Genomic DNA, 15,314 nt, shown 5'->3' on the forward strand with positions numbered 1-15,314 from the left:
GACAGGAGCTTAATTTCCAAAATATACAAATATCTCATACAACTCAGTAACAGAACAAATAACCCAGTCAAAAAAATGGACATAAGTCCTAAATAGACATTTCTTTGAAGATGATATGCAGATGACCAATAGGCACATAGAAGATGGTCAACATTGCTAATTATTAAAGAATCAAATCTATGATGAGATATCACTTCACTCGGGCTGAATGGCTGTCATTTACAAATGACAAATGCTGGATAGGGTGCGGAGAACCCTCCTATATTGATGGTGGGAATGTAAATCACTATGGAAAACAGTATGGAGACTCCTCAAAAAGCTAAAAATAGAGTTGCCATATGATCCAGCAATCATACTCCTGGGCTTATATCCAGATAAAACTGTACTTCAAAAAGATACATGCATCCCAATGTTAATTGTAGCACTATTTATAATAGCCAAGACATGGAAACAACCTTGAATGTCCATCAACAGATGAATGGATAGAGAAGATGTGATATATGTGTATATACACATAGGTGCCTGCCGGGGTCCAGCCCTGGTGGATCCAGGGAATTCGAAGCGGGCACGGCGTCGGTGAGGATCAGGAAACAACTGCTTAATTAAATGTTAATTAAGGATATAAAGAGTAATAGAATAAGGATAGCTCAGTGAGGAAATTCAGTGGAGAAAAGAGGCTGAATAATTCAGCCAGAAGGTAAGAGAAAGAACGACATGGTGAGACCAAGTTTCGGTGAACAAGGCCCGCACTTTATTTTCCAAAGTAGTTTTTATACCTTAAGTTATGCATAGAGGATAATGGGGGAAGGGGTAGAGTCATGCAGTAAGCCAGGCTTTCTTCCTGCAAACTTATCATATGCAAAAGTTTAGGTGATTTGCATCATCTTCTGGCCTGGAGGCCTTTTCCTCTAAAGGTGATTATTCTAAAGTCAGGCGCCAGCCTCCAAAAAGCATTAGATAAAGTTGCATTCCTACAGAGCAAAGGTGTGGTGGTCTATAACAAGAAAAAGAATTAACTCACGGGTCCCAGGTTACAAACATTAAAGCTACTATTTACACCAATTATATTAATCAATACACTGCCAGGGACACAGCAGGTAAGGGATATGGAGACTTAGCAGCAAATATTGGCCCAACAAGTGAAAATTCCTTCACCAATACAATTTCTAATCAATCTTTTGACTGCTCAAAGGAATCTGTATTTAGACAGTTTAGAACATCTCATGCCTCTCACAGTTTGGAGGCTCTGAGCAATCACATGTGGCCGGAAAAACCTATTCAGGCAGGCTAGAGGACTTCCAAGGGAGTTTGTAGGTTGAAACACTGTCACACCCAGGAATTATTAACTGGAGCTGTAAGCTAACTCTTTTTTCAGAGAGAGGTAGTGGGGGACAGGTGAAAGCACAAAGCAGAAAGTAGGCAGACTCTGGTTTTGGGGGTAGATTGCTCGAGAATTTCCAGGGGGACTCCTGAGGCTTGATCCCGCCTTTGCGTATGCCAAGCCTCCTTCTTCATGACCTTTGCCAGGGGCGGAGCTCGCTCCCCGCAGGTGCCTGTGTGCACACACACACACACACAGTGGAATATTACTCAGTCATAAAAAGAATGAAATAATGCCATTTGTAGCAACAAGGATGGAACTAGAGATTATCATATATCATATACGTAAGAAAGAAATACAAATACCATGTGATATCACTTATATGTGGAATCTAAAATATCACACAACTAACACAACATTGTAAAGCAACTATACTCCAATAAAAGTTAATTAAAAAATAAATACAGCAAAACAAGCCTATTTATGAAACAGAACAGACTCATAGACATAGCAAACAGACTTGTGGTTGCCAAGGGGAAGGATGGGGGTGGATGGATGGATTAGATGGATGGATGCAAGCTATTATATATAGAACAGGTATAAACAATGTCCTATTTGATAGCACAGGGAACTGTATTTAATATCCTGTAATAAACCATAATGGAAAGAATATAAAAAAGAATATATTAATTATTTTGCTGTATACCAGAAACTAGAAAAACATTATAAATCAGCTATATTTCAATAAAAAATAAATAAAAATCATATGGACTAATCTCCATTTTATGATATTAGTGGATAGAAATTCTCTAGGCATGCTGATTCTGAGTGTCAGTAAGATCTGTCACATCAAATTTCTTCTGCTATGTTTGTGAATAAGATAGAGTGAAGTCTCATGAGAATGTAGTTAGATTTATAAATTGTTAAATAAAATATATTTAATATGTTTTATGTAAACGCCTGAAAAAGATACCAACTATAATCTGTGGAGATATCTCTGGTAACTTGCTATAGTTTTATTTCTTTTATTAAATTTTTTTTGTTTTAGCTCTGTACTTTTTAATGAATTAGTTTTATATAGTTTTGAAAGACTATATAAAAGGCATGTGTTTGAAATTCTTTGATGACATAAAGTTGGGAGGAATATTTAGTGCTTTTGTGATAGCACACTCAAGATTATTTTTTTTTAATTTGACTCTTATAAAAGGAATATGTGAAAAATCATCAGGACTTAAAAAAATAAACTGTGAATGTTTAGGAATGGGAGACCTGATTTAATAGTGATTTATGAAGAAATGACCTTGAGATTTTAATTCATCAAAACAATGTGAATAAACAGTGAGATTAATTGACAAAATGCTAATGAAATTTTAAGGCAAATTAGTACAATAATCCAGAACACAGAACATCAAAGGCTCTTTTGTATGTGGACCAGTTGAGCTAGATCTGCAATGAATATTTGCATTTGGACACCATGTTTTAAGAGAGATGCAGAGAGGTTGGGATGGATGCAGAAGAGGCTGATCAGGAAGAGATGTCCATGAAAAAATCATGGAGAATGGCTAAGGGTTTCGTGAACACCTAGATCATAATGGAGAGGATCTAGGGGAGTCCTGTGAGTTACCCTCAAGTATTTGAAGATTGTCAATATGGAAAGGGCTTAGACTTTATTTAGGTGACCCCAGGGATGGATGGCACATGGCAAAATTTACAGGGAGGCAGATTTGAGTCTCTCATAATAAAGACCTTTCTATCATTTCCCATCCTGAAATGGAAACAGGATTACACCTGCCTTGTAAGGTGGTCAGTTTTCCACCAGAAGACTCTCAAAGATAGACCTAGGGGCCTTTGTCAGAGTTATCTAAAGGGTCATGGCTTTGGGAAGGTGAACCAAGTGATTCCTGAAGTTCCTTTTAATTCACAAATCCCAGCCACGAGCTCAGTGTCTGTAAACAGTAGGTTCTCAAGAAATGGCTGCCAAGTGAGTAAATACATAAGGATAAAAAATGTCAGGGCAGACTTTTGCACTTGAGAAATTTTTAAGTCACGGATGATTTTATAACATTGAATGGTAATTTCACCTAGTATCAGAAGCATGTCCTCTTGAAAAAACTGAAACCCTTGGCCCACACAGAGTTTAAAATTTCCTAGATAATTGGCTTATCTTTCTTGCTCTGGCATAACTCATGCTCTGTCTCATAAGTTTAGAGCTGTTTCTGATAATGAGTCATGCCTCACCCCAAACTAATGTGATGCTGTTTCTTTTTCAGGATAATCGTATCCACACATCCAAGTACAACATTCTCACCTTCTTGCCGATTAATTTATTTGAACAGTTCCAAAGAGTGGCAAATGCATATTTCCTTTTCCTTCTGATTTTGCAGGTAATGTTTAGGCTGTATTTCTTCATCATCTGTTTGTTAAGAGTATTCATGTAATTTGATAAAATTAATTATTTAGCTTATCTAAATGTTCATGCATAGAAAAGCAGCCTTATCAGATTTTTGATGTTTTTATTGCTGTTTCTCTTCACAAGTGTGGGAGGGATAGGAATGGGTAAAAAAACTAGTACATTCATCATTTTAAACACTGAGGTCATTTTAAAATGCTGCCTTGCGCTTTATCTGAACCACACCAGAGCCTAATAATTACTGTTCACAGCCTGCTTCCTTTCTTTATCTCCCTATCACATTCACAGCATGGTTATTGACAGAGTCGAAGCAAAGAATTTATCTGACTAGTGGTTTGTGGAACTTAATTTGGCAAATTTTATTTGCATCTAAGAACAATGACATATTTTTACACATATATAAGTAAATGCTATATGTTATTTCACTGTGACTTTTTTGTAGTTTTGAGTGGTTCATTGGTAGTTGGTAACCTTCCTTTTTCTTCCCACTTGAAATTTGAACCTAAGTGAAATTTCAAATTTTACTGATATTTCAGGGAGGAAAGGCATAAATCAAAGATTTAGCATACATATAAGTGGCTCATATTAGCCAGTTATTTACCTTATATTTATTTTAAAGTAATCACATCAAACAGGTAGATTCTGAATCTGCTGGGCTATGCATTAATTATAGGAGGTAAGAGGATGAACTGGATATGTACAGTCTTGATTATAGCTTGAGCACTATTTTTTCTTTAACCAAACAACTATTTATTCAGTAGAATAACTGTCTTAAGAATCTTGGTTGTAAGTTGCAGACATCTAAGTTCACTTAATGTACTTTATGACAACTATTTCAACAGGATGTCACTTTTCTTTTTTTAAATTTCCTTCACGTTTACTCTCAGGCAGACCCTCTCTACTTGGTGATCCTTGAAAACTTTAGAGTTTTATTTTCCTGGCTTCAATGCTGATGTAAAAAAGAGGCAGAGGGGGAGAAGGAGAGGGAGAGGCAGTGGGGAGAGGAAAGAGGGAGAAAAAGAGAATGAAAATGAATCACTTTTTCTGTTCTCTAAAAAGTCCTGGGATTAGCTTTAATTGGACCATGCTGTTACCTTCCTTTTCCAAACCTGTCACTCTGGCACAGGAATTTAATGCAGTGATTGCCTTGACCTAGATCACATGCCAAAGTCCAAAAGCCAGTTGGACGGAATCAGTCCATCAAAATTATGTGTACTCACAGTAAAGGGGTATTAAGAAGTAAGGGAAGAGTTGAAAACAACTGGTTGCTCCTTCCGATGGAGGCCCAGCCCAGGGTTGGTGTGAGGCTGGTAGACCTGGTACATCAGACCAGGTCTCCCTGGAGTCAGATTGCTCTGGAATGCAGCCCAAAGTGGGCAGTAAACTCCATCTAAGGCTAAATACCTGCACAAGACCAATAGTCGCCAAGTACTGTGAGGGCGAGTTGAAAAGAACTTCGGAGAGAGAGTTTAAGAGGGCGTGAGACCATTGAGAGGTAAGCAGGTAGGGTCTGAGGAGTCCTCCTGGAGTAGGGAGAGAAAAAAAAAAAGAACTGGATGCTAAACAAGAGAAAAAAAATAGCACTGAAAGTATACCTTACAATTTTGGAAGAGACTTTTTTTCTCTTCCCCCCATGAATTTGCTTTTGGTGTCTTCATAGAACCCTTTACACCACTTCCCTAATTTCTCTAATGGGTTTTCTTATTTATGACCAAAGGTTCCTGTTCACAGAATTTTATATCTAGAAGGGGTCTTTAAGATGGTTCAGTATAATCTCCTGTCTTTTATTGATGCAGAAATGAGATCTGGAGAGGTTAAGTGAGGTGTGGAGCTTTTACCATGTGTTAATGATACAACTCTGACTAGAATCCAGCTTTTCTGCCACTCAGGCTGATGTTTTTGTTGGTCCTTCATAGGCTTTTGAGGGTTTTTTTTAAAATCTTATGTGGAAGCTATTACATAAAATTTATAGTGCTGTTTGGTTGAGGCCTGATCAATATACACTGACCATCTCCACCCATCCTTCCCTGCCTGATGGCCCTGAAGTAACTCCAAAATGAACCCCCCTTGATGACTACCTTTGTAAGAGAGTCATGTCGACTGTCACTCTGTCTCTCTTAGGTGGGTGGCTTTACAGGTAGAGGCCCAGGCTTTGGAGTCAAACAGACCTAGATTCAATTTTTAGCAGTGTATGTTCTGGGCTGCTAAATCAGTTTGACTTCTCTGGTACTTTTTTTTTTTTAATAAAATAGGGAAATGGTGCCCAGGGCTGAGGCATTTCCGGACTCGTGGCTGTCATTCACAGTGTATTCTGCACTGTGCACTATTTACATGCAATATAAACACTCTAGATGTGTGCAAAACACCTCTGGTACAGAATCTGACTTGATAAACTTCTCTGAGGATCGAGTGATATCATATATAAAAAGTATTTGGAATTGTGTCTGGTGCAAGGTAGGTGCTCGAAGATTCTCTCTTTGAGAATTGGTAAGGAGCTGGTAAAATTGTGAAAAGTTGAATTGAGAAGCGGAGAAAAGATAGGTGACATTTATCATCCTGGGGAAAGATCATCATTTGCGAAAGACTTCAAGAAGCTTTCTTCTCAACTTGCTATAAAAATTTAACTTTTTGCCAGGTAGTCTGACAATTGTTCAATGATGCTTTTTTTCTGTGTCTTATATCTGAGTGCAAACACTTAAATTATCGAATGTTCTATATTTGTACCAATAACTGAATATCATTTCATTAACTTCTGTTGTCTTATAAAGTTGAATGACAAAACCTGAAAGCTATATTTATGAAACTTAAAAGCACTAAACGACTTGACATGTTTGTTTCAGCTGATTCCGGAAATTTCCTCCTTGACTTGGTTTACCACCATTGTACCCCTGGTGCTAGTGGTAACTATGACAGCTGTCAAAGATGCCACAGATGACTATGTAAGTATTTGCTTTTGAGCATTCCTGTGGTCTCAGTTTCAGTTGTGACCTCTCAGACGTAGAAAATAGACATCCATTTGAAATTTTTGAATGAAGTTATTTTGGCAAATATTTGCCATAAGAGGCTTTATGGTTATTTGATGATTAATATAGAGGTCATAGAGCCAGGACTGTTTATAGTAATAGCAACGGGGCTTCAGTAAGTAGACTCACTCCCTCATTTTATACATGAAGACACTCTCACCTATAAAGAACTAAAGATTTCTTAATGAACATACAAATAATTAGTGGTAAGATCAGAATTGATAGACAAACCTGTTTCCATTCAGTAAAGTATTTATCCTGTATCTCAAGTCTTTGTTTAAGTTTTAGGAACTGGTAGATATTAGGCATTCTCACATCCTCTGCTCCGGAGAAGGTAATGGCAACCCACTGCAGTACTCTTGCCTGGAAAATCCCATGGAGGAGCCTGGTGGGCTGCAGTCCATGGGGTCGCTGAGAGTCGGACGCAACTGAGGGACTTCCCTTACACTTTTCACTTTCAGGCACTGGAGACAGAAATGGCAACCCACTCCTGTGTTCTTGCCTGGAGAATCCCAGGGACGGGGGAGCCTGGTGGGTTGCTGTCTATGGGGTTGCACAGAGTTGACTACTACTGAAGCGACTTAGCAGCAGCAGAGCAGCAGCAGCAGCATCCTCTGCTCATCGTACCAGTTCAGTTCAGTTGCTCGGTTGTGTCCTACTCTATGCGACCCCGTGAACTGCTGCACATCAGGCCTCCCTGTGTAACACCAACTCCCAGAGTTTACCCAAACTCATGCCCTTTGAGTTGGTGATGCCATCTAACCCTCTCATCCTCTGTTGTCCCCTTCTCCTTCTGCCTTCAATCTTTCCCAACATTAGGGTCTTTACAAAAGAGTCTGCTCTTTGCATCAGGTGGCCAAAATTTTGGAGTTTCTGCTTCAACATCAGTCCTTCCCATGAACACCCAGGACTGATCTCCTTTAGAATGGACTGGTTGGATCTCCTTGCAGTCCAAGGGACTCTCAAGAGTCTTCTCCAACACCACAGTTCAAAAGCAACAATAACAATTCTTTGGTGCTCAGCTTTCATCACAGTCCAACTCTCACATCCATACATGACCACTGGAAAAACCATAGCCTTGACTAGACGGACCTTTGTTGACAAAGTAATGTTTCTGCTTTTTAATATGCTGTCTACGTTGGTCGTAACTTTTCTTCCAAGGAGTAAGCGTCTTTTAATTTCATGGCTGCAGTGACCATCTGCAGTGATTTTGGAGCCCCCCAAAATAAAGTCAGCAACTGTTTCCACTGTTTCCCCATCTATTTGCCATGAAGTGAGAGGACCGGATGACATGATCTTAGTTTTCTGAATGTTGAGCTTTAAGCCAACTTTTTCACTCTCCTCTTTCACTTTCATCAAGAGGCTCTTTAGTTCCTCCATGCTTTCTGCCGTAAGGGTGGTGTCATCTGCATATCTGAGGTTATTGATATTTCTCCCGGCAATCTTGATTCCAGCTTTTGCTTATTCCAGCCCAGTTTCTCATGATGTACTCTGCATATAAGTTAAATAAGCAGGGTGACAATATACAGCCTTGACGAACTCCTTTTCCTATTTGGAACCAGTCTGTTGTTCTATGTCCAGTTCTAACTGTTGCTTCCTGACCTGCATACAGATTTCTCAAGAGGCAGGTCAGGTGGTCTGGTATTCTCATCTCTTTCAGAATTTTCCATAGTTTATTGTGATCCACACAGTCAAAGGCTTTGGCATAGTCAATAAAGCAGAAATAGATGTTTTTGTGGAACTCTCTTGCTTTTTCGATGATCCAGTGGATGTTGGCAATTTGATCTCTGGTTCCTCTGCCTTTTCTAAAACCAGCTTGAACATCTGGAAGTTCACGGTTCACGTATTGCTAAAGCCTGGCTTGGAGAATTTTGAGCATTACTTTACTAGCGTGTGAGATGAGTGCAATTGTGTGGTAGTTTGAGCACTCTTTGGCACTGCCTTTCTTTGGGATTGGGATGAAAACTGACCTTTTCCAGTCCTGTGGCCACTGCTGAGTTTTCCAAATTTGCTGACATATGGAATGCAGCACTTTCACAGTATCATCTCTTAGGATTTGATATAACTTAATTGGAATTCTATCACCTCCACTAGCTTTGTTCATAGTGATACTTCTAAGGCCCACTTGACTTCACATTTCAGGATGTCTGGCTCTAGGTGAGTGATCACACCATCATGATTATCTGGGTCATGACGATCTTTTTTGTATAGTTTTTCTGTATATTCTTGCCACCTCTTTTTAATATCATCTGCTTCTGTTAGGTCCATACCATTTCTGTCTTTTATTCAGCCCATCTTTGCATGAAATTAAAAAATCAAGTAATTAAAAAAGTCAAGCAACTAATGTAAATATTAAGGTATAAGATGATGGAGAGTTTTGAAATCTCCACAATCCAAAGGAAGTCAGTCAAATTCAGATTTAAAACAGTTTTGGGAAAACCAAGCATTCTAAATTCAGACAAATTCTATTTTCACCCTAGGTGACTGCACATGCTCTAGCCTCAAGAGCTCTCTATATGCCATTGAGTGATAGGTTTATATATCTTCTGAACCTGTGATAATTGTTTCTAGTCTTCCCAGGCTCCATCTGTGTCAATGGCAAGATCCCTTGGAAAACCCTGAGCATCCTGAGGCTCGGAGAGTAGGTTGCTCAGCTGTTAGGCAGTGAACTCCATGGTGATTTTCTGTGATGCCAACCAGCTAGTCAGTTTGTGTGCTCAGCTGCTTCAGTCATGTCTGACTCTTTGTGACCCCATGGACTGTAGCCCACCAGGCTCCTCTGTCCATGGGATTCTCCAGGCAAGAATACTGGAGTGGGTTGCCATGCCCCTCTAGGGAATCTACCTGACCCAGGGATCAAACCTGCATCTTTTATGTCTCCTAGTTAGCAGGTGGGTTCTTTACCACTAGCGCCACCTGGGAAGCTTGTTCAGGTTAGATATAGAGGTGTCTAAATATTAAGTATCTGAATATCTTTTTATTTTTATGATAATATGTCTAGTTTAACAACAGAATATCTTTATCAGTTAGGGTCTTGGCAGGAAACAGATGTCACCGTGGAATGGGGGAAGATTGGAGAAAGATGAATAATGAAGGCACTGTTAAAAGGGTTGTGAGTGAGGAAAAGCGCGTAGGGTAGCAACAAAGGTGGCAGTACTACTTCTTAACCTGAAGGGGCAAAGGGAGGAGGCAGTTACCAGACCTGGAGCTGAGGTGGAGGGCTCTCTATAGAGGAAGCACCCACTGCTGACCCAGTTCAGAAGAAACCAGTAATACATAACCCCATTTTACTCTCCTCTGATCTGGTGATTTTCTGTCAATACCACCCAAGCCCAATCACCAGCCAAAAGGCAGGGATTAAATAGATCAGCATCCCCTGGCACAGGGCAGAGTGTAGAAAGATGAGGTGTAGGTATGGAGGGGAAAACAGAACATCCACCCCTTTCAAATTACGTATTCGGACAGAATAATGTTTCCATTCTTATTGCTGGAGACAAGTTCACATGCCAATGATGGGTTGACTTAATTTACTCTTCTACCAGTGTTATAAAACTCTTTTCCTGTTAACAAATGCCAAGTATCTTTTTTCCTTAGTAATATTCATTTACTTATACATGGCAATCAGTGTAATTGTATGTACTGAGCATAGCATAACAGAAAGAATGGGATGGATTTGGTAAGGACGTTGAAAAGGGGAAGGGCTGATTGAAGCAATTTATATACTGTGTTATTAATACAATGTTCGTTTTTTTTTTTAAGGAAAAAGTGATAATCCTGATGATTAAAATCTATGAAATCAAAATTTCTTGTGTCCTGATACTATCGCCTCTTCCTCTGTGCATTTAGCCTAATCAATTGAAATAACATTTTATCTCTAATTTAGCCTGTTCCTATCTGAATGGCTACTCATTTACTAGTTTAGTAGAAGGCTCATAATGTGTGGATTCTTCAAAGCAAACATAGCATAAGAAATAGGATCACTTGGGCATAAAAACATGAATCCACACCAAATGGGGTTCAGTATTATATTTTGATTTTGTTTTGAATGTTCAGTATTTCATAAGATCACCGTTAACAATAAGAATTTCTGGAGAATAAGAATACATGTTGTTACAAGTAATTGCTTGACTTCAAAGAAATCCATAAAACAGAATAGATGCTGTTCAGTAAAGTATTGAGCACATATGTGAGAAAAATGGAAGCCCCCATTCCTTGTTGAAGACATCAAAATTCATGTATGGTTTTCTCTGGAACTATGTGACAGAGTAAAGGGCACATTGTCTTCTTAGAAGACAGCTAAAAACGTGTGGGAATTGGAAGAGCATGTGGCCAGACTTATTCCATTGGTGACACCCAGAATGAGATTTAGTGAGAAGGGTCTTAATTTAGAACACATGGAGCTGGGGCTAAGGTAAGCATGTCATGCTCATTTTAGACTTGATGTTGTTTTCCAAACAGGTGAACTCAAAGTATTTTCAGTGTCACTATTTGTGCTGACAAAGTATGATTTAATATGTTTTTAAACATTTTTATTGGAGTATATTTGCTTTACAATGTTGTGTTAGTTTTTGCTCTACAGCATTGTGAATTAGCTGTACATATGTATACATACATCCCCTCTTTTTGGGATTTCTTCCCCATTTAGCTCACCACAGAGCACTGATTTAATATATCTTTTCACAAATGCTTTGATTTTCAGTTTCGCCACAAGAGTGATAATCAGGTGAATAATCGGCAATCGGAAGTGCTCATCGACAGCAAGTAAGAAATACATTCTTTCAGTTACTTTTAAGATTTCTGGTCATCAAACAGGTCTTGACCATTGGTGACTTTCTCTTTTAGTTGAATATATGTTTCTTCCCCCTTTTAACTTGTTAAAAATTGCAGTGTAAGTCCTTTGTATCTTCATAGCTCTCTTTTATGTTCAGCAAATGCTTGTGCTACTCACTCAACTTCTACTTCAAATAAATTCCTTTGGAGTTTCCTTTGTCGAATACAGACATGCTATAGTTACTTTTTCATTTCTAGATCTAACACTATTTGGAACTGGCACACATATGATATCTTTTATGTAGTAGATGTTTAGTAAGTATTTGAATGATTTAATTTGGTAATTTCTGGGAATATTGCTAGAGAGACTTCAACACATATAAATATAGTGATAAGAACTTTGTACCAACTTGATAGTTGAGTTTAGGATGGATTGTCCACCATAACACAGATGTTTAATTGCTGTAAAATTCATCCATCAATGAAAAAATATATATGGGAATGGTTCTTGACCCTGAAATGATTTAAAATGTGTATTTACACACAAACAATAGCAAAAACGCCTTCAGAAAACTTTCCAAAAGGTAAATTTTATACCTTCATTTCATTGTTTCTTAGTCTCTTTCTTTGTCCCTTTTTTTCTAATAATAACATATGGCAAAGTAAATTTGTAACGTTGTACTTCAGTCTGGCAATCAGTCATGTCTGTTGATGATTTTGAAGCATTTGGATACTGTGAAGAAAGTAGTTTTTAAAGGGAATATCATAAAATGAATTAATCACCTGAGATGGAAAAATTCTAAGAAATGGACATCGAGAAGGGCTAGGTAGCTTAGACAATAACTGGTAGGATTAAAGTAATTAATCTCTTTCTATAAGTAAAATATTGACTGATTATTTACAGTGCAATGAATAATATAGTTTTCCTTTATTAGATTATTTTAGAAAATGGTGTTAAATGCACAGTGAAGAAAAATGATCTTAATCTAAAACCACAGTTATAGAAACAGAGTCATAAAGATGCTTGGAACCGTGTGGTTCATTTCCAGCGTCAGCAGGTTTTGAATTGTAGCCACTATAGCATGGAGTTTAAAAGCCTGGGTTTCATGCTCAGAGAGACTTGAGTTTAGTTCTGACCCTGAGTACTTTTGTGGTGTTGAGCAAGTTCTTATGAGGTGGTGACTGTCTGTAAGCTGATGTAGTCCAACTTTGAGTTGGACTGTTGCCTATCTTGAATTTCTCAAGCCTTGCAGTTCTGACTGGGAATTAGATCTGACAATATGATCTGACTAATTCCCCAGAGAATATTTGATAATCAGACTCATTACTTTGAATTATCATCTCATATGGAATATATTAAAAATATGTGCAATTACATGATGAATTTGAACTAAAGGCTTCAGTTCAGTTCAGTCGCTCAGTTGTGTCCAACTCTTTGCGACCCCATGAATCGCAGCACGCCAGGCCTCCCTGTCCATCACCAACTCCTGGAGTTCATCCAGACTCACGTCCATCGAGTCAGTGATGCCATCCAGCCATCTCATCCTCTGTTGTCCCCTTCTCCTCCTGCCCCAAATCCCTCCCAGCATCAGAGTCTTTTCCAATGAGTCAACTCTTTGCATGAGGTGGCCAAAGTACTGGAGTTTCAGCTTCAGCATCATTCCCTCCAAAGAAATCCCAGGCCTGATCTCCTTCAGAATGGACTGGTTGGATCTCCTTGCAGTCCAAGGGACTCTCAAGAGTCTTCTCCAACACCACAGTTCAAAAGCATTAATTCTTTGGTGCTCAGCTTTCTTCACAGTCCAACTCTCACATCCATACATGACCACTGGAAAAACCATAGCCTTGACTAGACGGACCTTTGTTGGCAAAGTAATGTCTCTGCTTTTGAATATGCTATCTAGGTTGGTCATAACTTTCCTTCCAAGGAGTAAGCGTCTTTTAATTTCATGGCTGCAGTCACCATCTGCAGTGATTTTGGAGCCCCCCAAAATAAAGTCTGACACTGTTTCCACTGTTTCCCCACCTATTTCCCATGAAGTGGTGGGACCAGATGCCATGATCTTCGTTTTCTGAATGTTGAGCTTTAAGCCAGCTTTTTCACTCTCCACTTTCACTTTCATCAAGAGGCTTTTGAGTTCCTCTTCACTTTCTGCCATAAGGGTGGTGTCATCTGCATATCTGAGGTTATTGATATTTCTCCCAGCAATCTTGATTCCAGCTTTTGCTTATTCCAGCCCAGCGTTTCTCATGATGTACTCTGCATATAAGTTAAATAAGCAGGGTGACAGTATACAGCCTTGACGTACTCCTTTTCCTATTTGGAACCAGTCTGTTGTTCTATGTCCAGTTCTAACTGTTGCTTCCTGACCTGCATACAGGTTTCTCAAGATGCAGGTCGGGTGGTCTGGTATTCCCATCTCTTTCAGAATTTCCCACAGTTTATTGTGATCCACACAGTCAAAGGCTTTGGGATAGTCAATAAAGCAGAAATAGATGTTTTTTTTTGAACTCTCTTGCTTTTTCAGTGATCCAGTGGATGTTGGCACTTTGATCTCTGGTTCCTCTGCCTTTTCTAAAACCAGCTTGAACATCTGGAAGTTCACGGTTCACATATTGCTAAAGCCTGGCTTGGAGAATTTTGAGCATTACTTTACTAGCGTGTGAGATGAGTGCAATTGTGTGGTAGTTTGAGCATTCTTTGGCATTGCCTTTCTTTGGGATTGGAATGAGAACTGACTTTTTCCAGTCCTGTGGCCACTGCTGAGTTTTCCAAATTTGCTGACATATGGAATGCAGCACTTTCACAGCATCATCTTTCAGGATTTGAAATAGCTCAACTGGAATTCCATCACCACCACTAGCTTTGTTTGTAGTGATGCTTTCTAAGGCCCACTTGACTTCACATTCCAGGATGTCTGGCTCTAGGTCAGTGATCACACCATCGTGATTATCTGGGTCATGAAGATCTTTTTTGTACAGTTCTTCTGTGTATTCTTGCCACCTCTTCTTAATATCTTCTGCTTCTGTTAGGTCCATACCATTTCTGTCCTTTATTGAGCCCGTCTTTGCATGAAATGTTCCCTTGGTATCTCTAATTTTTTTGAAGAGATCTCTAGTCTTTCCCATTCTGTTCTTTTCCTCTATGTCTTTGCATTGATCGCTGAAGAAGGCTTTCTTATCTCTTTTTGCTATTCTTTGGAACTTTGCATTCAGATGCTTATATCTTTCCTTTTCTCCTTTCCTTTTTGCTTTTCTTCTTTTCACAGCTATTTGTAAGGCCTCCCCAGACAGCCATTTTGCTTTTTTGCATTTCTTTTCCATGGGGATGGTCTTGATCCCTGTCTCCTGTACAGTGTCACGAACCTCCGTCCATAGTTCATCAGGTACTCTATCTATCAGATCTAGGCCCTTAAATCTATTTCTCACTTCCAGTGTATAATCACAAGGGATTTGATTTAGGTCATACCTGAATGGTCTAGTGGTTTTCCCTACTTTCTTCAATTTAATTCTGAATTTGGCAATAAGGGGTTCATGATCTGAGCCACAGTCAGCTCCTGGTCTTGTTTTTGTTGACTGTATAGAGCTTCTCCATCTTTGGCTGCCAGAGAAGGCAATGGCACCCCACTCCAGTACTCTTGCTTGGAAAATCCCATGGATGGAGGAGCCTGTTAGGCTGCAATCCATGGGGTCGCTAAGAGTTAGACACGACTGAGCGACTTCACTTTCACTTTTCACTTTCATGTATTGGAGAAGGAAATGGCAACCCACTCCAGTGTTCTTGCCTGGA

General features: G+C 39.1%; 1 protein-coding gene across 8 annotated transcripts in view; it reads left to right on the top strand.

Moving 5' to 3' along the window:
- ATP8B4 (ATPase phospholipid transporting 8B4 (putative)) overlaps positions 1 to 15,314 on the top strand; it is a 342,280-nt gene that overhangs the window by 132,503 nt on the left and 194,463 nt on the right. For 7 of the 8 annotated variants that reach the window (XM_010809391.4, XM_010809390.4, XM_015473206.3 and 4 more), the window contains 3 exons: positions 3,592 to 3,705; positions 6,572 to 6,670; positions 11,454 to 11,515. In XM_010809391.4, the coding sequence (XP_010807693.1) occupies positions 3,592 to 3,705; positions 6,572 to 6,670; positions 11,454 to 11,515 (275 nt within the window). Of the gene's footprint in view, positions 1 to 3,591; positions 3,706 to 6,571; positions 6,671 to 11,453; positions 11,516 to 15,314 lie in introns of those variants that run through there. The other variant, XM_059890865.1, reaches the window with a different exon arrangement.

Source organism: Bos taurus, chromosome 10 (genome assembly GCF_002263795.3).
Source record: "Bos taurus isolate L1 Dominette 01449 registration number 42190680 breed Hereford chromosome 10, ARS-UCD2.0, whole genome shotgun sequence".
Classification (NCBI taxonomy): Eukaryota; Metazoa; Chordata; class Mammalia; order Artiodactyla; family Bovidae; genus Bos; species Bos taurus.